Consider the following 24,653-nt stretch of genomic DNA (forward strand, 5'->3'; position numbering starts at 1 on the left):
CGGCTATAGCTCTGATTGGACCCCTAGCCTGGGACCTCAATATGCCTAAAAAGACCAAAGACCAAAAAAAAAAAAAAAAAAAAAAAATTTAACAGTAACATGTTTTCAAGAATGTTTCTTACTGTGAATAAAGCTCAATTTATAATTTATTACCTGAGAAACAAAAAAATTCCATGGTTCTCCATGTGACTGTCTCTAGGCCCTAAAACAGAAAACCCTCAGGCACGAAGACAGAAGACCAAACTGACTTATTTAATTAACAAATATTCCCAGCACAGAGGGATCCGGCATTGCTACAGCTGTGGCACAGATCACAGCTCTGGCTCAGATTCAATCCCTGGCTTGGGAACTTCCATATGCTGCAGGTGCTAAAGATATAGCAGAAAATAAAACAGACAAGGCCCGGTCCTCACAGAGCTTATATTTTAATGGAGGGCCATGGACAGAAAAACAAGAAACTATCCAGTATGCCAGAAACGATACACACCTTTGAGAAAAATAAAGCAAAGAAGGATTAGAAGGAGTCCAGGAGCAGGGGTACTACTTTAAATGCAGTGGCCAAGGAAGGCCATAACAAATAAGAATAACAAATAAGAAAAGATCTAAAAATAGGCTATGAAGATTTCCGGGGAACAAGCATTCCAGGCAGAGGAAGCAGCAACTGCAAAGGCTGAGACAGGAGCTTCCCAAGTATGTGCTCAAAGATTGGGGGGAGGCGACTGTGGAAGCACTGGGGTAACTACATGTGAGCGGACTAGAGAGAGAGGAACACTAAGGATATGGGAGAGGACTCAACTGCTGTAACAAAGGCAGTACAGCCAGAAAGGGGGTCAGGGAGATGGGTACACATACAAGGCAGTGACTGTGATGATGACAGTGGAATCTAAGACAGGCAAGAAGAGAAAGGAGAATGTATGAGACACATGAGGCTGTGAAAGAGTGGCTCAGACCTACTGATGCAGGTCTTCACGAGAGGATGAGTCATTCTTAGAGCTAGGAAATGACGGGGAGTTGGTAGTAAGCTAGCGGAATTCTTAAAAATTTAGATTGGGAGGAAGGAGAAGTTGTTATTTGTGATTAAAATATCTCTAGGGTATAACCATGGGGGCTGAGGTAGGGAGGAAAGATCAAGAAGAGGCCAGGAGAAGAGACAGATCATCCACATGGACACTGAAACAACAAAAAAAAAAACCAGGAGAGAAACAGTGTTGGAAAGTGTGAGAGTTTATCTAAAATATTTAAAGAAAGGATTGGGGAGGAGGTGAGAAGTGAAACTTGGGATGACAGAAAACAGCAAAAAAATAAAAAAAAGATTACACAGTATGGTTTAATGACGCAAACTACAAAGCTAGAGAGTGTTGAGGAGGAGGAAAGATGATGCGGATATGACAGGGAGGAGCCACAGGGACACCTCTGGGTTCAGTTAAAATAAAAAAAGGGGGGGTTAGGAGAGAAAACTGCAACTCCTTAAGAGCACGAGGGAAGCAACGGCACCAGGGCACATCCAGGTTTCTGTTAGAGTCAAAAGATGAAGGCAACATTCTAGAAGTTAACATTACGAGATAATTTTAATGATGATAGCAAGTTCTAAAAGAACAGTGGAAAAGTTCTGAGAGTTGGGAAGGATAGGAAAAGCGCCAGATTTGGGGATGCAAAGAGCCATGTGGGATGAGAGTCTATATACTGAGAAATGACCTCATAGTCTTGGGCTTCTTAGCCTAACGGATAAAACAGGGATAAAGCACATAATCAGAAACACCACACAAAATAACAATCGAAGAAGGCACACTATGGTATGAGCTGGAGGTTTACAGGCGAACAAACAAAAAAGGTACTGGATTATTGCCTTGATGTTTAGCTAGAACACAAAGCAGAATGACTAAATGGTGAGGTTAAAAAGGAAATACAGGAGCTCCCTAGTTCAGCAGGTTAAGGATCTGGTACTGTGACTGCTGTGGCTTGGGTTTGATTTCTGGCCTGGGTACTTGCACATGCCATGAGCACAGCTAAAACAAACAAACAAAAACAAAAAAACAAAAAAACGGGGAAAACAAAATAGCAAAATTTAAAAAAATTAAAAAAAAAAAAGGAGTTCCTGTGGGTGGCCCAGCAGTAATGAACCTGACTAATATCCATAAGGAGACAGGTTCAACCCCTGGTCTTGTTCACTGGGTCAAGGATCCAGTGTTGCCATGAGCTTTGGTGTAGGTAGAAGATGCAGCTCAGATCTGGTGTTGCTGTGGCTGTGGTGTAGGCTGGCAGCTAAAGCTCCAATTCAACCTCTAACCTGGGAACTTCCATATGCCATGAGTGTGTCCCTAAAAGGACAAAAAAAAAAAAAAAAAGAAGGCACAAATTAACAAATTATTCAGTCAAATCAACAAACCAAACATTATCAAATATAGAAAAAGGCTTCAAGAAATAATAGGAAGAAATTCAAATATGAAATGATAAAAAAAAAACTTGCATCAGGGTTTGTCTGTTTTTTGTTTTTTAGGGCCACACCTGAGGCATAGGAAGTTCTTGGGCTAGGGGTCAACTTAGAGCTGCAGCTGCTGGCCTACACCACAGCCACAGCAACTCCAGATCTGAGCCACATTTGCAACCTATGCTGCAGCTCACAGCAATGCTAGATCCTTAACCCACTGAGTGAGGCCAGGGACTGAACTTGCATCTTCATGGATACCAGTCAGATTCTTAACCTACTGAATCACAATGAGAACTCTTTGGGTCAAGTTAAATAAATTGCATTAAAAACAAAAACAGGAGTACCCGTCGTGGCACAGTGATTAATGAATCCGACTAGGAACCATGAGGTTGCGGGTTCGATCCCTGCCCTTGCTCAGTGGGTTAACGATCCGGCGTTGCCGTGAGCTGTGGTGTAGGTTGCAGACGCGGCTCGGATCCCATGTTGCTGTGGCTCTGGCGTAGGCCGGGGGCTACAGCTCCAATTGGACCCCTAGCCTGGGAATCTCCATATGCTGCGGGAGTGGCCCAAGAAATAGCCAAAGCGCGCGCGCACACACACACACACACACACACACACACAAAAGGACACCACACCAAAAACCTATAAAAATGAAAAGGCAGAAAACTGTAACTCAGATAAGGGAGAAAGAAAAAACCTCAGAAAAACAGCTAAGTGATCTGGAAAAAAGACTTTAGACTGATGATGCTGAAGATGATGCAAGACAATGGAAATAAGCTGGAGGCAAAGATTGATAATTTACAGGAAACACTGAGCAAAGAAATACAAGATTTAAAACTTAAGCAAGCAGAGATGCAAAATACATAACAAATAAAAAATTCATTAGAAGCAACCAAGAGCAGAATACAGGAGAGAGGAGAACAAATAAGTGAGGTGGAGGACAAACTAGTAGAAATCACTGATGTGGTACAGAAAAGAGAAAAAGATTGAAATGAAGAGCGTCTCAGAGAATGCTGGGACAACGTTATACACACCAACATCCGTATTATAGGGGTGCCAGAAGGAAAAGAGAGAGAGAAAGGGACAGAAAAAATATCTGAAGAGATAATAGCCAAAAACTTCCCTAACATGGGAAAGGAACCATTCACTCAAATCCAGGAAGCACAACATACACCATATAAAATAAACCCAAGGAGGAACACCCTGAGACACATATTAATCAAACTGACCAAAATTAAAGACAAGGAGAAAATACTGAAAGCAGCCAGGGAAAAGAAACAAATAACATACAAGGGAACCCCAATAAGGTTATCGGCAGATTTTTCAGCAGAAACTCTGGAGGCCAGAAGGGAATAGCAGCATGTACTTAAAGGGATGAAAGGAAAAAACGTCCAACCAAGATTACTTTACCCAGCAAAGCTCTCATTCAGATTTGAAGGAGAACTCAAAAGCTTTATAAGCTTTTTTTTGTTTGTTTTATAGATACACAAAAGCTAAGATAATTCGGCAATGCTAAATCAGCTTTACCATAAATACTAAAGGAAATTCTCCAGGCAGAAAAGAAAAGGCCACAACTAGAAACAAAAATACCACAAATGACAAGGCTCTCCAATAAAGGCGTATCTACAGTAAAGATAGGAAATCATCCATACACAATTATGCTACCAAAATCAGAAATCATGAGAAGAGGAAGGTACAAATGCGGGACAATGGAGATGCACTTGCAATTAAGAGACCAACAACTTAAAACAATCTCATATATATATAGACTCCTATATCAAAAGTTTAGGGCAACTGCAAACCAAAAACCTACAACTGATACACAAACAAATAAGAAAAATCAACTCAAATACAACACTAAAGATAGGCATCAAACCACAAGAGGAGAGCACAAGAGAAAAAGGGAAGAAAAAAGAGCAACAAAATCAAATCAAGCAGTTAATAAAATGGCAATCAGAACACACAAAAAAAATTAAAACAAATTCTCCAACATTAAAAGGATTATCAGAACCAAGGTAATTAAAAGCTGCAAATCAAGTATAGCAAAAAAAAATTTTTTAATGAAAATTATGAAGGAGCCCTCTAAAATCCAAATTTTTCATAATTTATTAGATTGTAATATAGAGTAATACAGGACAATGTGTTTTTAAAAATTTATGAGGTATGTTTGATCCCTAGTCAGAAACCTACCAAATTGTAGACCAGAAAACTGATACCATAATTGTGTGTGGGTGTTTGTTTTGGCATGCAGAAGTTCCTGGGCCAGAGATCGAACCCACACCACAGCAGTGATAATGCTGGATCCTTAAGCACTAGGCCACCAGGAACTCCCCATAATTCTGTTTAAATGGTTCACTCTGTAAATCAAAAAAAGCCTTTAGAGAAACAAGATGAAAATAAATAAAAGAGAAAAATCCAAACAGTAAAATAAAAAAAGCCAAAAGAAGATCTAAACCTAATAATGTCAAACAATTCCCTTCGCTTTGGGTATAGAAGTGTGAATATTTCTAAAAACAAATTAAAAATTCGAAGAGATTACCCCATACATACTTTTGTGTGTTCGTATGGAATGTCCACAGAAGGGTGATAGCATACTATTGTCCTGCCATCAGATGTCAAAGCAAGCTCTACTTTGCTAAAAAAAAAAAAAAAAAAAAAAAATGTTTTAGAAAGTTATAGAAGGCAGAATAATTATTAGAGCTAAAATTTGTTCATCATGAATCCCTGAAGAATAAATGCCATGTCACTGGACTAGTAAACTTGTGCCCACATCACAGGGGACAACTCAGACCATCCCACAAAATACATCAGCTTAACTACCACAACAAACCTTTAAGGCATTACCCATTATTTTACCTAAATTATTCTCCAAATTATTTGTTTTCCAAATCTTTGGACGAGATCTTCCTGTTCAGTCATCATTACTAATAGAAATTTCCTTATCTAAAAGCTATCTTCAAAAAGCCGTAAGGCAATTACTTGAATTATTAAAGCTGAAGATCAGCAAAATACATAATCTTCCAGGTAAAGGATCACTTGTATTTCCAACCACAAAGACTACAGCTGGAGTTCTCATTGTAGCTCAGCAGGTTAAGAACTTGACTAGTATCCATGAGAACTTAGGTTCAATCCCGGGCCCTCCTCACTGGGTTAAGGATTCAGTGATGCCATGAACTGCAGCATAGGTCACAGACGTGGCTCAGATCTGGCGTGGCTGTGGCTGTGGCATAAACTGGCAGCTGCAGCTTCAATTCGACCCTGAGCATGAGAATTTCTATATGCCTTGGGGTGCGGCCCTAAAAAGCAAAACAAAAAAGACTGCAGCTGAGCACTTTTTCTAGATCAGCATTTCTTCAAGCATCTTTTAACACATATTAAGACTCAAATCTTTTCAGGTTCAAAAAGTGCTCCCTATTCCCTAATCTAATTTCATCACTATCTTTTTTTTTTTTTTTTGGTCTTTTTGTCTTTTGTTGTTGTTGTTGTTGCTATTTCTTGGGCCGCTCCCACGGCATATGGAGGTTCCCAGGCTAGGGGTCCAATCGGAGCTGTAGCCACCAGCCTACGCCAGAGTCACAGCAACGCGGGATCCGAGCCGAGTCTGCAAGCTACACCACAGCTCATGGCAACGCCGGATCGTTAACCCACTGAGCAAGGGCAGGGACCGAACCCGCAACCTCATGGTTCCTAGTCGGATTCATTAACCACTGCGCCACGACGCGAACTCCTTCGTCACTATCTTAATACTTATTAAACATACAATTCAAACTGGTGTCAGGAAGGAAGAAAAAAAATTTCTTTTTTTTTGTCTTTTGAGGGCTACATCTGCAGCGCATGGAGGTTACCAGACTAGGGGTCAAATCAGAGCTGTAGCCATGGCCTACGCCACAACCGCAGCAACTCAAGATCCAAGTCTCGTGTGCAAACTACACCACAGCTCAGGGCAACATCGGATCCTCAGCCCACTGAGCAAGGCCAGGGATCAAACCTGCATCTTCAATGGATACTGGTCGGGCTCCTTAACCACTGAACCATGATGGGAACTCCCCCAAAAATATTTTTGTTTAAATTTGCTAGAAGTTCCCTTGTGGCTCAGAGGGTTAAGAATCCAACATTGTCACTGCTGTGGCTCTGGTTACAGCTGTAGCACAGGTTTGATCCCTGGCCCAGGGAACCTCCACGTGCTTCACGCATGACCAAAAAAAAAAAAGAAAAACTGCAATAAAAACAACTTAAGAAAATATGTTGTAGTTTCTGCACATAAGACTCTGCTATAAAGATAAAAGACATTTCATTCATGTTATTCCTGGTTGTAAGCATACTGACTAGAATTGAGTAAGTACCAAATAAATTGTGGCTGAATTAAATATTTATAATTTAGGATTATTCAATGTCAACATAAGATAAGGTAAATAGCTACTTAAGCTAACAGATATGACCTCTAAGAGAAAGCCATAAAAACTAATTAACTTTTCCAAAAAAGCTAAAGAATGATTCAGGAAGAAAAGAGCATCTCTAACAGCACATCTGTCTTATAAGAAATGAAGTATTGGAGTTCCCGTCGTGGCGCAGTGGTTAATGAATCTGACCAGGAACCATGAGGTTTCAGGTTCGATCCCTGGCCTCGCTCAGTGGATTAAGGATCCGGTGTTGCTGTGAGCTGTGGTGTGGGTTGCAGACGTGGCTCGGATCTGGCATTTCTGTGGCTCTGGCACAGGCCGGTGGCTATAGCTCCGATTAGACCCCTAGCCTGGGAACCTCTATATGACGCGGGTGAGGCCCTAGAAAAGGCCGAAAGACAAAAAAAAAAAAAAAAAATGAAGTATTCACTGAAACAGTGATAATGATTTTTATTTTTATTTTTTGGTTTTTAGAGCCACATCTGCAGCACATGGAAGTTCCCAGGCTAGGGGTTAAATCAGTGCTACAGCTGCTGGCCTATGCTACAGCCACGCCAGATACAAGCCGCATCTATGACCTTCACCACAGCTCATGGGAACACCAGATCCTTAACCCCCGGAGTGAGGACAGGGATCCAACCCCCATTCTCATGGATACTAGTCAGGTTCATTTCCACTGAGCCACAACGGGAGCGCTGAAAATGATTTCTATTTTAAAAGGATTTGTAAGCCCAGAGACTGGATAAATAAGATCACTGAAATAATTTTTAAAAACAAAATTAGAGAAAGGATAATCACAAAATAAAGCAGAAAATATCAAAACAAGAATTAAAATTAGGAGTTCCCGTCGTGGTACAGCAGAAACGAATCCGACTAGGAACCATGAGGTTGCGGGTTCAATCCCTGGCCTTGCTCAGTGGGTTAAGGATCCGGTGTTGCTGTGAGCTGTGGTGTAGGTCGCAGACATGGCTCAGATCTGGTGTTGCTGTGTCTGTGGTGTAGACCGGCAGCAACAGCTCTGATTAGACCCCTAGCCTGGGAACCTCCATATGCTGTGGGTGCGTCTCTAATAGGACAAGAGATAAAAGACAAAAAAAAAAAAAGAAAGTTAAATCATTTCAGACAGAGCTAACAGCTTTTTCTTTTTCCAACTAGATTTTAATACTTACCAATTATAGTCATCTGGAAGAGAAGAATATGTAGATTTATGACAAACACAATATGAAGTGCTGTCTGCAAAAAAACCCAAACAGCAAGATGGATTTAGTTAATTCGAGCAGCACAGCTCTTCACACAAATGTAAAGCTAGTTTCACTCATTCAACCGATGCTGACTGTATTCACCATGAAACGGCAGTATACTTGGGGCTAGGGATTCAACAAGAAAGATCCGGTCCCTACTCTCAAAAGGGTACAAGTCTAGTGAAACACAGACAAGTAAACAATCCCAATATAAAGATAAGCCCTGCTAGGAATGGTAAATCCTGGGAGTGAGAGGGGCACACGGATTAAAAACAGGAGTGTGGAGATGATACTTAAGGTGCCGTGAAGGACGGAGTAAGCTGGAGTTATTGGGGGATAAGTACAACATTCCTTGTGGAGGGACTAAAAAGTGCCAAAGACTAGAGGGAAGAAAGGGCACGAAGGTTTTGAATATTCTAAAAACTTTAGGGATTCCTGCTGTGGCACAGATGGTTAAGGATCCGGAGTTGCTGCACGTGCAGCATGAGTCATAGCTGCTGCTCAAATTTCATCCCTGGCTTAAGAACGTCCATATGCCACGGATAGGGCCAGAAAGAAAAAAAAAACCATTTTATTGTGATTGGAGGACATGGTTCATAAAGGGGTAGTTTTTAAGTGATAAAATACAAAATAAACTGTTCAAAGTTAACTTTTTTTTTTTTTTTTTTTTTTGTCTTTCTGCTATTTCTTGGGCCGCTCCCGTGGCATATGGAGGTTCCCAGGCTAGGGGTCTAATCGGAGCTGTAGCCATCGGCCTACGCCAGAGCCACAGCAACGCAGGATCCGAGCTGCGTCTGCAACCTACACCACAGCCCACGGCGGCAACGCCGGATCGTTAACCCACTGAGCAAGGGCAGGGACCGAACCCGCAACCTCATGGTTCCTAGTCAGATTCGTTAACCACTGCACCACGATGGGAACTCCAAAGTTAACTTTCTTAATCAAAATGCTGACATCTCAAAGTATATCCCCCCCCCCCTTTTTTTTTCTTTTTGCCTTTTCTAGGGCTGCTCCCAAGGCATATGGAAGTTCCCAGGCTTGGGGTCAAATCGGAGCTGTAGCTGCCGGCCTACACCAGAGCCACAGCAACTCCAGATCCAAGCCGCGTCTGTGACCTACACCACAGCTCATGGCAACGCCAGATCCTTAGCCCACTAAGCGAGGCCAGGAATCGAACCACAACCTCATGGTTCCTAGTCGGATTAGTTAACCACTGAGCCACGACGGGAACTCCTCCCCTTTTCAATACCTGCAAATTTAAGAGCCATAATTACTTCTTTAAGGTTTGTAAAAAGTTCTTCTTGTTCAGAGAAATGGTATTCTTTTAAACACAAAGAAAAAAAGTTAAAGGTAGCTCAGTATGGTTAATTTTTTTTTTTCTTAATATTTTGGCTAGGAGTTCCCATTGTGGCACAGTGGAAACGAATGCAACTAGAATCCATGAGGATGCGGGTTCCATCCCTGGTTGCTCTCAATGAACACATGTTTAACTGCATTTTGATAGGATCTATAAAAGCTGGTAGTCCCACTTCATTTTCTTTTTCAGCTGCGCTGGAGTATATGGGGTTCCTGCGCCAGGGATCAGATCTGAGCTGCAGTTGTGACCTACTATGCCGAAGCTGCGGAAATGCTGGATCCTTTAACTCAATGTGCCAGGCAGGGATTGAACCTGTGTCCTGGTGCTGGAGAGACACCACCGACCCCACTGCACCACAGTGGGAAACCCAACTTCATTTTCAAATGTTCAATATTTTAAATCACTGCAGGGAAAGTGGTACAGCATAGAGTAAACTGGGAAGACACAGGTTTTGATCATAGCTCTAATTTGCTCTGGTTGAGTTTCTGAGGGCCAGAGAACTCAACTTCCTTCATCTTCAGAAAAAGAATAATGCCACATGACAGGTATGTTATTCAAAGTTGTAAAGAAGAAATGATTTAATATGCTTAAAAGTTGTAAAATTCCCATGCTGACTGTATATTTTGGAAGGTTTTAAATGTTCCTTCTGGAATACAGGGAGGCTTTTTTATTTGTGCTCACTGAAGCATCCAATCACAGTTTTGTTTCACTTTTAATGTTAATGTCCTCCCTTTTTGTATAAAATATCAATAATAATAGCAAAAATACTACTTTACCTTCAATAGTACTAATAGAAATTGTGTAGAATAAGAGGCTTAAGGATGAAAGAAGTGATAATGCAATAATTTTCTAGGGTAACCCCAATTAATTCTTTTCCAATTAGATATTTTGACAACTCCAATCCACTGAGATCCATTCAACAAACTTTTCTTTTTTCTTTTAGGGCTGCACCTGTGGCATATGGAAGTTCCCAGGCTAGGGGTCAAATCAGAGCTGCAACTGCCAGCCTATGACACAGCCAGAGCAATGCCAGATCCGAGTGGCATCTGCAACCTATGCCACAGCTCTCAACAACACTGGATCCTTCCTTAACCCACTGAGCCAGGCCAGGGATCAAATCTGCATCCTCATGGATGTTAGTCAGGTTTTTTTTATTTTGTCTTTTTGCCATTTCTTGGGCGGCTCCCGCAGCATATGGAGATTCCCAGGCTAGGGGTCTAATCACAGCCACAGAAACGCGGGATCCGAGCCGTGTCTGCAACCTACACCACAGCTCATAGCAACACCGGATCCTTAACCCACTGAGCAAGGGCAGGGACCGAACCCACAACCTCATGGTTCCCAGTCGGATTCATTAACCACTGTGCTACGATGGGAACTCCTTATATTACTTTTTACCCTAGCCTTCACACAACTCTTTTCCTTTTAACGCAATAAACAAACGTTCAATTACAAATGGTAGTAAACAGGAAACAGGGAGGACGAGAATAAGGTCAGGCAGAGATGTATAAAAAAAGTTGGCTGACTAGTAAACAGGAAAATGCAAAACGACTGCAGCCTTCTAACCATGTCTGCTTTAGAATGGGAGAATGCAATTTAGAGAGAAAAAAGGAAAGTAAAAACAAGATTGATTGGGAAATAAGATTTCAATAGCCTGTTCATTTATATAGGTCAATATTTTGACTATCAAACACATATTCATAGGTTTTGAAAAAATATTACACTACATTTCTTTAGAAAAGGACAAATTACACTCTAAAAAATTACATAGAAAAAAATCAAAAAGGTTACATCAAAATATTAACAATGATCATTTTTGTAAGATGGAATCAGTAAATGTGCCCCTTATTTGCTACCTTTAAGAACTACTAAAGTATTATGTGAAATATAATAAATACCAGTGATTCAAATCAGAAAAAGTTCCTCTTATTCAATTCCTCACTTGACCTCAGATAAATCTCACTTGTGGTCTACACAGATAAATTTATTGATCCACATCTTTTATTCTGCATTTACACATACATACATGGTAAATCATCTTTTAAACACATAAATGAGCTCCTGCAAAAGATATTACTCTATCACATACTTTCCCCCCTTCTATATGGAAATCTTTCCACGTTATACTCCTATACAGTAGCAGGCACATACAGTAATTAAACACTTTAAATTTTCTACAATGAACACATATTACTATAATATTTGAGAAAGTTTAAAACTTTTTAAACATTAAAAAAAATCACTTACTTTGAATTGGAAATAAATGTTTCAAGATAGTTCTACTTGATATCACCCATTTTACTGCTGCCAGTGCCATAGTGAATCAAGATGATTATCAGTTAGTATGAAAGAAGATGATCTGAAAAGAAAGTGTTTTTTAAAATCTGCTTCTAGGCATACCTATATTTCATCCCTGTGTGAGAGAAAGAAAAGTCAGTATTACCTATGATAAATTAAAGTGACACAATACATTGAGTACGACAAAAAAGGATCACTACCTACAACTACAGCACCTAACACAAAACTTTTCAACAACTTTCCAGAGTTCCCACCATGGCTCAGTGGGTTAAGAACTCGAATAGTATCCATGAGGACGCAGGTTTGATCCCTGGCCTCGCTCAGTGGGTTAAGGATCTGATGTTGCCAGAGAGCTGCAGTGCACTGCTGTGGCTGTGGCGTAGACTGGCAGCTGTTTTGACCCCTCCGATTTGACCCCTAGCCTGGAAACTTCTATATGCCACGGGTGTGGCTGTAAAAATAACAATGAAAATAAACAACTTTCCATTCCCATGCAACACAGGACAAAGAGCAACATCCTCAAAATATAAGATTTAAAACCCCAGCATTATGTCCACTACTCTTTTCCTTAAATGCGAATTTCTCAGTACCTAGTGTAGTTCCTTCCATTCAATGAGTGCTCAGCCAATGTGTAAATAACTCTTAGAAACAGTCACTCACACAGGCTACACTGGGAATTCTCCTTTCATAAAGCTCTTATGTCTGTGTACAACCCTCCCAGGTACCATACACAAGATCTTCTTACACCTCTTAAGGTGGTATTCTGTTTCTGACTAAATGAAATGTTAAACGAGAAGGCCTAGCCTTGGCTTATTGAATACTTATTAAATATTAGAAGAATGCATATAAACACATAAAGTCCCAAATACAATTTCGTCTCTTCAAAGTTCTTTAGCTTTCCAAGGTGCTTCCACCATCATTTATTTTGCTCTCATATTAATCGGAAGAGGTATATTTATTTTCATTCATGAAGAAACTAAAGTAAAAAATTTAACTTGCTTCCAATAATTTTAGAATCAATCACTTACAAACTGGGCAAGTTTGGGCAATAACCCTCTGCTCCTTCCACAGTAAAATGGGGAAAAACAACCAAAAACTACCAGGGCTGTTGTGAATAAATGACATACATCCCTTGTTTTCAAATGACCTCGATGACTTTACCCCCCCCAACACCCGCATGGTGATAAAATCGTATTTTATCAGTCTTATTTGCTAAATTATGCAGGTTGATTGATGAGCGTATATCAGCAGTGCCACCCGAGTTCCTACAGTGTGCTTTTTACAGTTTACAACCCATTTTCCTATTCATTACATGCTCTTTCACAGGTCCGTGAAGTAGTCATCTCCATTTTAAACATTAAGAATAGAGGCTCAGAGAGGTCAAATGGTTTACCTTCCCACTTTAGCGCTGCTTAATAGGTGGACCGCAAACCCTTATCTTGTGCCCACGAAACGAGGAACAACTTAAAGGACATTAGGTCCGAGACCCAGAGGTCAGATTATTCACCCCAGAGAGCAATGCAGAGAATAACTCCCTTGGCCCGGAATTCAACCTTGAAGCCCAAGCTGCGGAGAGCCTCAGAGGTATGGAGGTTTAGCACCTTCGACCTGGAGGCGAGCCCCCACAAGAAGCCACACGCGGGCCCTTCCGCCGGACAGATCGAGTCTGGTGACGCCAGAGGCTTTATCCTGTTGCGAACGACAGTAGGAGACCTGACATCTGCCGATAAACCTGGGCCTGTCCAGTTTCTAGGGATTCCTAAATGGGAGGAGGAGTGGGGGGAAGCAGTTACCTTGACTTCTGCTCACCACGAGCCCGCCATCTTGCTTCCACCGGGGTCACGGGAGACCCGGCTCCACGCTCCTTCCTGGCCCGCGGGGCACTCTGGGAAATGTAGTCTCGGCCGAAAAGAGCTACGGGTGCAACGTGATCCCGCGTTTAGTTGCAGCAGCTTGCCTGCGATATTACCGGAGTTACTCAAAAACCGAAATTACTTGTTAGAAAGTACTAAGCACTGTTTTTAAAGTTTATACTAATAATTAGAGGGACTGTAGATCCCTCCTTGGATAAGTTAAGATTTCCTGGGGGAAATGACATTTCAGAGACGAACTGAAGAGGGGGCGGGGTTAGATTTGACGTTTGAAGTGGGGAAATGCGCGACCTTTCGACCTAAAAGTCCAGCTGTCTGTTCTAAGAACTCTGCTGGTTATTCATTATGGGTGGAAGACTTGTGCAGAAATCCTGGACCTTGTCTTGTATCTTAGAGGGAAGTAAAGGCCCCCTGACCTTTGCATTTTGTTCTCATTGCCAGCAAAGCTCTTCTCACACCTCTTCTCGTGACTACTGACTTACTCTGTGAAGGTCTTACTCAAATATCATCTCAAGAGAGGACCACCTTATTAAAATAGCCTCACCTGCCCTTGTCCCATTGCCCTCCTTTCTTTTTTTATTACATTTACCATTATATGACTACGTTATTCTTTGTTTCCTTGTTTAATGTTTGTCCATTATGCAAGAATGCAAGATCCATGAAGGCAAGGAGGATCGGGTATCTGTTTCCTTCTATATGATAGATAAATCCAACATCTAGAACTTGGTTTAGCCTCATTGTAGGCTTCTAATATTTGCTGAATGAGTAAAACAGTTAAGTAACACTGCAGGTATTCAAGACAGTAAATGATTGGAGTTCCCACTGTGGTGCAAACGGGATTAGCAGTGTCTTTGAAGAGGTAAGACATGGGTTTGATCCCCTGCCGAGCACAGTGGACTAAAAGATCCAATGTTGCCCCACCTGTGGCATAGGTCACATGTGGTTCGGATATGATCCCTGGCCCAGGAATCCATATAACTCAGGGAGGCCAAAGGAAAAAAAAAAAAAGATAGTAGGTGATTGACTGGTACGGTTTAGCCTGGGAATATCTTTCCCCCATGATCAGCAAAATTCGGATTTACACACATTTTTTCTGAAAAGGATTCATAGCTTTTGTCATGTAATCAAGGGGGTTGATAAACCTCTCAAACATTTAAGGACCTTAGTCTTGAAGTGATTAATATTGAAAATAAGAAAATATAAATGCACAATAAAGAAAAATAAATGTGGAGTGCTGTGGTGTCTCTCCTCACTTACCACAGACCCTCAGTTTGGTTCTGTTGCTCATCTTTGCTCCTGTAAAAGCCCACAGTGAGGACCCATCTCTGTCCCTTCAAATACTGTCCATCCTTCAAAGCCACCCCGTGATGTCTTTCCAGACTATGCTGTAGGAAGAGATAGAGGAGAAACACATTTGAATTAACAATCAACTGGACTTGTCAAACATTCACTGTGCAAAGCGGAAGAGGGACGACAAAAGATAATTCCACAGGACCCATCTTGATGAGAGTGAAGACTGCAGACCACTACACAGACTCTCTTAGTGGAGCCAGAAAAGTTTCACAAAGCTCAGACCAGAAAAGAAAGCAGCCATGTTTGTGGGACGAGGTAGAGGCAGGGCTAGGCTGAGGGAACAATTTAAAAGTCTAAAGAGGGTGGAAGTAGCTTACCATCACTGGAGTTTGGTGTGGATGAGAGTGGCAGGAAATGGGGTGAGTAGGAGCCAGGTCATGTTGGGCTGTGTAAGCCTTGGTGGTAACAACATGGAATGAGGACACAGGCCCATGTGTAGATGTTGCTCTAAGTGCAAAAAGGCATCACTGAAAGGTCTTAACACAAAAGAAGCAACATAATATGATTTTTTTTGTTTTATTTTATTTTTTTGTCTTTTTGCCTTTTCTAGGGCCACTCCCGAGGCATACGGAGGTTCCCAGGCTGGGGGTCAAATCGGAGCTGCAGCCACTGGCCTACACCACAGCCACAGCAACGCAGGATCTGAGCCGTGTCTGCAACCTACACCACAGCTCACGGCAACGCCAGATCCTTAACCCACTGAGCGAGGCCAGGGATCGAACCTGCAACCTCATGATTCCTAGTGAGATTCGTTAACACTGTGCCATGACGGGAACTCCATGATTTATTTTTTAAAAAGATTACTCTGGCTGTGAGAAGCAGTTGGGAAGAGAGGCAAGACAGCGAGCACGTGAAATGAAGCTAATGCTGCCCAGCAGTCAAGTTAAGAGATGATGATGCGATGGAGGCGGCAGCAGTGAAGATTGGGAGAAAGGAAAGCAGTCTGGTTACGGTGTGAAGGTAGCAATGGTGGATTGATTAGCTATGGGAGTTGAGAGAGTAGGAAGACACTTCAGGTGATGCCTTAATAACCGGCTTGAAAGGAGGTGGCTCCTTTGAGACAGGGAAGACCGAAAGAGGAACAGGGGCTGTCTAAGGAGAGCAGAAATGAGCAATTCCATTTGGGAGTTGTTGAGAGTGAGGTACCTCTGAGATAGCCAAGTAGGGTTTTATAATGAGGCGTTTTGTAATGAAGCAGCTAGTTGGACAAATGTGCCTGGAGAATAGCGGTTGGGCAAGATGTAGATTTAAAGCCATGGAGATGTTGAGTGCACATAAGGAAGGAGTGTAGAAAAAAAAAAAAGGAAAAGGACCCAGAACCTGACCCCAGGGAATCCCAACATTTAACGGTCCGGTGGAGGATGGCATCCAGCAAGGGCCCCTCAGAAATGTCAGGGAGGAAGGCAGTAGGAAAACCAAGAGTATGAGAGTACACGTAGCTAAGAGAGGGAGTTCCTGTTGTGGTGCAGTGGTTAGCGAATCTGACTAGGAACCATGAGGTTGTGGGTTCGGTCCCTGCCCTTGCTCAGTGGGTTGGGGATCCAGCATTGGCTGTGGCTGTGGTGTAGGCCGGTGGCTACAGCTCCGATTTGACCCCTAGCCTGGGAACCTCCATATGCAGTGGGAGGAGCCCCAGAAAAGCCAAAAAACAAACAAACAAAAAAACAAGTAGCTAAGAGAGGCGGGTCAGGAAGAGTTTCGAAGCCGTGGAATTCAGTGCCATCAAGTTGAAAACTATGACTTCCAGTCCCCGCTGTGGCACAGCGGAAAAGAATCCAACTAGGATCCATGAGGATGTGGGTTTGATTCCTGGCCTCACTCAGTGGGTCGGGGATCTGGCGTTGCCATGAGCTGTGGTGTAGGTTGGGGACCCGGCTGGAATCCCTTGTTGCTGTGGCTGTGGTGTAGCCCAACAGCTGCAGCTTCAATTTTTCACCCCTAGCCTGGGAACTACCATATGCCATGGGTGTGGCCCTAAAAAGCCAAAAATTAAAAATAAAAATAAATAAAACCATAATTTCCAAAAGCACAAACTTAAGTACCAGTTAATAACTTAACTAGTAATAACTCACATTGTCCTACATAAATGTAGCTCAAATTCATGCCAGTAAAATGACAAAACAGACAAAATTGTGGAACTTTGGTGTTGACCTCAAATCCATCCAATCCACTGGAGCCTTTTGAATATACTATACATCACAGTATATTCAAATGAATGATGAGATTGTCCAAATTGTGGTCTGAGTTTGCCTTTGGGGAGATAAGAGAAAAAACAGTAGGTGAAGAAAATGTCAAATGGTTTTGTGATCAGAAGGTAAGAAGAGTAAGTTTTCTTTTTCTCTCTTTTTTTTAGGGCCACAATCGAGGCACATGGAAGTTCCCAGGCTAGGGGTCAAATTGGAGCTGCAGATGCCAACTTATGCCACAGCCACAGCAACGCCAGATCCGAGCCACGTCTGTGACCTACACTGCAGCTCAGGGAAACCCTGGAAGCTTTAACTCACTGAGGGAGGCCAGGGATTGAACCTGCATCCTCATGGATACTATTCAGATTCTTAACCCACTGAGCCACAACAGGAACTCGAGGAGTCAGTTTTCTAATTGGAGAATTTAAAGTGAGGCTGGGTCTTCTTAGCCTTGTCTCTCCCTCTTTTTCTCCATTTTCCCCTCTCTTTCTTCCTCCTTTCTTTTTCTTTCTCTCCTTCCTTCTCTCTCTCTCTCTCTTTTTTTTTTCCCAGCAGCCTGTCTTCTGCTGTCATGCGTGCCCAGCTGCCCTGTCTTGTTTGGTTTAAGGGGCCTGCAGTTGCTTGGCTGTGCCAAGTGACTGTGTGGTGGCTATGCCTGCAATTGCAGAGCTGATGTGGGGGCGGGGTGGGGGGGGACTCTTAATAGGCCCAAATTACTGCCAACTTAGAGCTGTATTCTCCAATCAGCTTTATTAGTAACAAAGGCAATATTTTTATTTTTGTTTTTGTTTTTTTCCTTGTTGTTTCTTTTTTTTCTTGGTTTTTGTTTTTGGCCACACTTGCAGCATGGGGTAGTTCCCAGGCCAGGGATCTAACCTGCACCACAGCAGTGACCCAAGCCACAGCTTTGACAACGCTGATTCCTTAACTGCTGTGCCACCAGGGAACCTGAAGGCAATGTTTTGTGCTGCATCTCTTTCAACAGGTTATAATTTCAGGAGCAGAAACTGGGTGTTATTTATTGACTTCCTCAAAATCCAACAGTCTGGAATCCGGCACACCTGGGCCAACTTAAACCCCAGCAATCTGGAATATCGAACACTTGGACCAAAAGAATTACAACAGACAGGAGGAAAGATGTTGGTATTGGGCCAAAAAAAAATTTAGAAAAAAAGAAATAAGGGAAGTACAAGACAAGGTTGCTCTTGCAACTGTTTTGTTTTTTTAAGCAGATCAGATTATATGGGACTGTGACTTTCAAGCTTTGGACCCTTCAGTGGTAACAGGGATGAGGAGTTCCTGTTGTGGTGCAGTGGCATCGAATCCGACCAGGAACCACGAGGTTGTCGGTTCGATCCCTGGCCTCGCTCAGTGGGTTAGGATCCAGGGTTGGTGTGAGCCATGGTGTAGGTTGCAGACAGGGCTTGGATCTGGCGTGGCTGTGGCTGTGGCATAGGTCGGCGGCTACAGCTCCAATTAGACCCCTAGCCAGGGAACCTCCGAATGCCACGGGTGCAGCCCTAAGAAGACAAGAGACAGGAAAAAACAAAACAAAACAAAACAGGGATGCATGGGACCTGTGACTTGCACTCCAAAGATCTTGGATAGGGCTCCCGTACATGTATGTTTAACCAGCCTCGGGGGTGATCAGCAGGCCAAAGTTTGAAAACCTCTGCTCTGGAGTATATCAGATCCCAAATCATTGTACTCGGAAGCAAAGCAAAGTTTTCAAAACATTGCTAACATCCTGGGAGTAGATGAACAGTTTTCTGCAGAAAGCAGGAGACACAAGTGAGAAATCAGTAGGATTGGAGAGAGATAGGTGATGGTGGGGAAGGAGAAGGGTGATGAGAGTGAACTGAAGGGAAGCTTGGGTGGGGCACACCGTGTGGGAAGACCTAGGAGAACAGTTTAGGCTGGGTCGGCTGAGTAGGCACTCACAGAACAAGTCACACAGCAACTGAACCCCAAAGATATGGAATGCAAATGGTTCTCCTGGGAGCCTGAAAGCGTGACACACAGAGGCACAGGAAAGAGGCTTGCTTTCAGAGTTCCTATTCCAGCCAGGTTTCTGGCGAAGCCTTGAGTCATCATCCTCAGAAATCCTGTTTCCACTGGGAACTGGTCCAAAGGAAGGAATACCCGCCTCTGTCCACCTTTATAGAAATATCACGGAAGGTATGACGAGCTCTACAGGATGCCTTCTCTGGTGCATGTCCTTTAAGCTCTCCGTGGCTGGGATAACATTCATCAATGCTATGGAAAGGAGTTCTCGGGTGGCTCAGTGGGTTAAGGATCTGGCATTGTCACTGTAGGGGTTTGGGGTGCTGCTGTGGCTTTAGTTTGATCCCTGGCATGGGCATGGCTGAAAACCCCAAAAAACCCCAAAACAAAAACAGGAATGCTTTGGAAAGCAGAAAGCCCTAAAAGGTCAGCCTTATTCCTCTGATTCTCCTGAGTTTCCTCTTTCCTTGAGATAGTGCTCCTATGACCCTGGATGATCCTACTCAGATTCTTCTTAATAGGCTGGCACTGTGTTGGTTTTCAGTTTGTAAATGCTCAGCTGTTTATGTTGAAGTCATGGCTATGAGGCAGCAGGCAGGTTTTTTTTTTCTTTTTTTAAAATCAGTGTGCAGTCTTCTCTTCCTCCCCCAACCACTTCCTTCCTGAGTCAGTGTTCACGAACCCTCTTCTCACAGATACTTTTCTTAATCACCCACGAAACAGTTTTCCTCTGCTACAAGAAAAAATAAGGGTACTTGCAAACAAATACTTCTGCCTGAAGACTATTGGTCATCATTGAAACAGGACCTCTATTACAGGTGATTGAGCTATGATTTCCCAAACAGATCTACTCTATTGTGTCTCTGAAAAGCATGAGACAGTTTATGAAAAAAGCCCCGTTGTTCTCCAGGAAGTCAGGTTGAAAAGTTTAGGGATGAACATAAATAAACATCCTGTGTTTTCTGTAAGCATTCACTTAGGGATCATGAATTTATGGCAGCCATTCTCAAACAGGTGTTTATTTTCAACCTGAGCTCATTGATTCATTCCTTTAACTGGTACTTTTGGAGAGCTCTCATATTGCAGGCCTTGAGCGAGGCACCAGAGATACAGTGCTGAGCAAGATAGAAGAGATCCATGATTCTGACGAACTCAGGTATATATGTCCCAGGATATTCCTTGCAGGGTTAGCGGTACTCATGCATCTGCTATGAGAAAGTAACAAACCTGAAATCTGTGGGTGGGGAAGGAACAGGAGGCACTTTAAAATAGTATTCTGAAGAGCAAGATTTGCATAGAACAGGAGTCCTCTAATTTCTCCAACACAGCTTTTTTTTTGCCTTCTTTCCTGTATCATGATGCAAAGGCACTTGGAGTTTGAGTCCCGAAAGGCACAGAGCCTGGAAAAAACATGGACAAGAATGAGCCTCCCCTCCTCCCAAAAAAGGATTGATTAGCTAAGAGTTCTGCCTAGCACTGTTTAGCTTTAGTGAAGCTCTCTGGTCACTCTTACTCATTCAGTACCCCATCAGCATCTTTTGAGTTGAGTGTATGAGATCATTCTTGATCAGCATGTAAAGAGCTTTGAATATCTCTTAGACTGGACTTCTAAAATTAGTGAACTGGATAATTTTATGTTTTCAATAGGTAACACATCCTTACAGCTCAAAATCCAAAAGGTACAGGGTATAGAGTAAAAAAAAAAAGTCTCTTTTACCTCCTGTTCTCCAGCTGTTAAACCCCTGCCCTGAAGGAATTGATTCAATTAATTTTGAAACTATCCTTATTTTATCTATATTTTACAGATACAGTAAGTAGGATGCTTCACCAGCTTTCTAACCTGAGAATAAGCACTTCATCTCAGCCCTGTGGCAACCTGTCCTTCTAGAATATATCCTGTTCTACAGGACTTACATGAATCAGAAGTTTGGATTTTATTTTTCAGATGAGTACAGTGTGAGCTGTTCTCAAGGGAGATAGAATGGGAAAAACAACCAGATGAGATCTGAAAAAAATATATTTATATAATTTACATATTTAAGAGAATTTCATGCCATCAAACCAGTCTCTGCCTAACAAGGTTATATTGTCAAGTTTTAAAAAATCTGGTTTCCTAAAGAAAACTGTATCTGGTTCTCATCAAGATTACAAAAATAAGGAGTTCCTGTCATGGCTCAGCAGAAACGAATCTGACTAGCATCCATGAGGACACAGATTTGATCCCTGGCCTCACTGAGTGGGTTAAGGATCTGGCGTTGCTGTGGTGTAGACTGGCAGCTATAGCTCTGATTCGGCTGCTAGCCTGGGAACCTCCATGTGCCTCGGGCGCAACCCTAAAAAGACAAAAAAAAAAAAAAAAAAAAGCAATAGCCCTTGCTAAGTGCTAGGTAGTGTTCTAAGTAGTTGATATATATCACTGAAACTTCACAACAATCACATGAAGTATACTTTACAGGTGAAGAAAATAAAAGATAAGTTAAGCAAATTTTAAGGTTTCAAATCTAGGTGAAGCTTCAGGGCCCTTATCCTTTTTTTTTTTTTTTTTAATACTATGTATACATTCTTTTTTCTCACATTATCAGGCTCCATCACAAATGACCAGACATAGTTCCCAGTGCTGTGCAGCAGGATCCTATTGCTAATCCATTCCAAAGGCAGTAGTTTGAATCTATTAACCCCAAATTCCCAGTCCCTCCCACTCCCTCTTGGCAACCACAAGTCTGTTCTCCATGTCAATGATTTTCTTTTCCATGGAAAATTTCGTTTGTGCCATATGTTAGAATCCAGATATGAGTGAAATCATATGGTATTTGTCCATCTCTTTCTGACTTACTTCACTTAGTATGAGAGCCTCTAGTTCCATCTGTGTTGCTGCAAATGGCATTATTTTGTTCTTTTTTGTGGCTGAGTAGTATTCCACTGTGTATATATACCACATCTTCTTAGTCCAATAGTCTGTTCATGGACATTTAGGTTGTTTCCATGTCTTGGGTATTGTAAATAATGCTGCAATGAACATACAGGTGCATGTGTCTTTTTCAAGGAGAGTGTTGTCCGGATATATGCCCAAGAGTGAAATTGCTGGGTCATATGGTAGTTCTATGTATAGTTTTCTAAGGTACCTCTATACTGTTTTCTATAGTGGTTGTACCAATTTACGTTCCCACCAACGGTGTAGGGGGTTCCCTTTTCTCCACATCCTCTCCAGCCTTTGTTATTTGTGGCCTTATTAATGGTAAGGGCCCTTACTCTTAATCTGCATGATACTTACTATCCATTCAGATAGAGAATAGCCAAAAGAAGACACATGGCAACATTTTTTTTGTTTACTCCAAATCTTGCGTTCTCAAATTTTAGGACCTATCAAAATTATCCATGATGTTTTCCCACGAGTTGCAGGCATCAGCTCTGACCTAGAAATTTAGAATCTCTAGGAAAGGGCTCCAGGAATGCTTATTTTAACCGGCATTGCAGGTGATTCTAAGGCAAGTGCCTCTAAGCATGATTCTAAGGCAGGTGCCTCTAAGAATGACAAATGTCATACCTGTGGCAGTTTGTGTTTTCCAAAGTGGGTCATAACCGTATCTTCTATCGTACATCCTATGATAGTTTCTAGAATCTTGCCATTCTTCTTCCAAGAAAGGGAGTTCATGTCTCCTACCTTTCCAACTGGGTGGCCTTTTGTGACCAGTCAACCAATGGATTATGGCAGGAGTGATGCTATATGACTTCGAGGCTGAGTCCAAAAAGGTGATTTGGCTTCTACTTTTGCCTGCTGGAACACTCATTCTTGGAGCCCAGCCACCATGCAGTGAGGAAGCCCAAGCTGCCCCAGGGAAAGTCTCATTTGGAGAGGAACAAACAGCCCATATCAACTTGCCAGCTATGTGAGCCGTCTTGGAAGTGGTTCTGTCCCAATCAAGCTGTGCAGGCTGACACAGCATGGAGCTGAGATGTGCCTTCCCTGCGAAGCCATGTCCAAATTGCAGATTCAAGAGCTAAATAAATGATTATTGTTCTTTTAAGCACTAAGTTGGAGCTGAACTGATATGCATTAGATTACTGGATTAATACCCTTCTAACCTCATATTCACTCTGCCTTTTCTTCCTATCAGGGTAAGTTCTGGGGCCTCTGTGAAATATTCTGAAAGTATCCTTGTCCAATGTCATATACGTTCCCAGATTTTTCTAATTACAATACTACTCATTTTAGACTTCTGGTTATTTGAAGTTATCACTATCGCCTCTGAAGCTTGGCGTCTCATCTAAAAAGCAATGCTAATAAGAGAGCCTAGGAGTTCCTGCTGTGGTGCAGCATAAATGAACCTGACTAGTATCCATGAGGATGTGGGTTCCACTCCTGGCCTCGCCAAGTGGCTCGGCTATCTGGCTTTGCTGTGAGCTGTGGTGTAGGTCACAGGCATGGCTCACTTCCTGCTCTGCTGTGGTGCAGGCTGGCTGCTCTAGCTCCGATGGGACCCCTAGCCTGGGAACTTCCATATGCGGCCCTAAAAAGAAAAAAAAAAAAAAAAAGAGAGAGATCCTACCTTATATACTGTATCATTAAATGAAGTAATCCGTGAAATTATTTAGCATTGTGCTAATGATAGTGTTTTCTCTTATCAAATTTTTTAAGGTTTCTTGCATTCATATTCCTCATTTTTTTTTTTTTTTTTTTGTCTTTTTGTCTTTTCTACAGCCGCACTCACAGCACATGGAAATTCCCAGGCTAGGGGGCTAATCAGAGCTGTAGCTACCAGCCTACACCACAGCCACAGCAACATGGGATCCAAGCCATGTCTGAGAGCTACACCACAGCTCATGGCAATGCTGGATCCTCAACCCACTGAGTGAGGCCAGGGATCAAACCCACAACCTCATGGTTCCTAGTCTGATTCATTAACCACTGAGCCACGATGGGAATTCCCCCCATTTCTTTAATGCATTTTTTTTTTTCCCCGTTATAGCTCAATGCCATTTCACAGGCTTTTTTCTAGGCCTGGCATGCTCTTCCCTACCAGGTCAGTTAGATTCTTACTCATCCTTTAGGATGCCACTTCTTCGAGAAGCCTTCTCTGAATTCTTAAGCAATTAATGCCTGAGTGTTCAAATAGCACCTTGGAGGAACCTCTATTATGGCCCTTAACACATTGGATTGTAATTCCTGTTAACTTTCCTCTCTTCTCTGCTGGACTCTGAGTTCCTGGAAGGAGGGTCGGCCTCTCTGTATTCTCATCCATTAACATAGCACCTGGCACACCTTTATTCACCACTATCTACTGTCTGTACTCCTGTGCTAGGAAACGTCGTGGCTAAGTAGTTAATGGGTGCATGTTTTGGCAGATCTGCCTGGAAAGAAAACAGCTCACTTCCCGCACAACCTTGGAAAAAGTGACCGTCTCCATTTGTAAAGTGGAGGAAAAACCTTGAGGTTGCTATGACGATAGAGTAAAATAATACCCTCCAAAGCCCATCGCAAAACAACCAATCAATCATTAGGATGCTATGAAATGCT

General features: G+C 42.3%; 1 protein-coding gene across 2 annotated transcripts in view; it reads right to left on the reverse strand.

Annotated features, from left to right (window-relative positions):
- MRPL42 (mitochondrial ribosomal protein L42) overlaps positions 1-13,556 on the reverse strand; it is a 30,037-nt gene extending 16,481 nt beyond the window's left edge. Inside the window, exons 1-4 of one of the 2 annotated variants that reach the window (XM_013998085.3) lie at positions 13,518-13,556; positions 11,674-11,785; positions 7,998-8,061; positions 4,979-5,063 (exon numbers count right to left, since the gene is read on the reverse strand). In XM_013998085.3, the coding sequence (XP_013853539.3) occupies positions 4,979-5,063; positions 7,998-8,061; positions 11,674-11,743 (219 nt within the window). In that variant the 5' untranslated portion in view covers positions 11,744-11,785; positions 13,518-13,556. Of the gene's footprint in view, positions 1-4,978; positions 5,064-7,997; positions 8,062-11,673; positions 11,840-13,517 lie in introns of both variants that reach the window. The other variant, XM_005664266.4, reaches the window with a different exon arrangement.
- Between the last annotated feature and the right edge of the window lie 11,097 nt (positions 13,557-24,653).

Source organism: Sus scrofa, chromosome 5 (genome assembly GCF_054392235.1).
Source record: "Sus scrofa isolate SSC_HxYL_T2T_F1_AM1 chromosome 5, Sscrofa_HxYL_maternal_Yorkshire_Landrace_v2.0, whole genome shotgun sequence".
NCBI lineage: Eukaryota > Metazoa > Chordata > Mammalia > Artiodactyla > Suidae > Sus > Sus scrofa.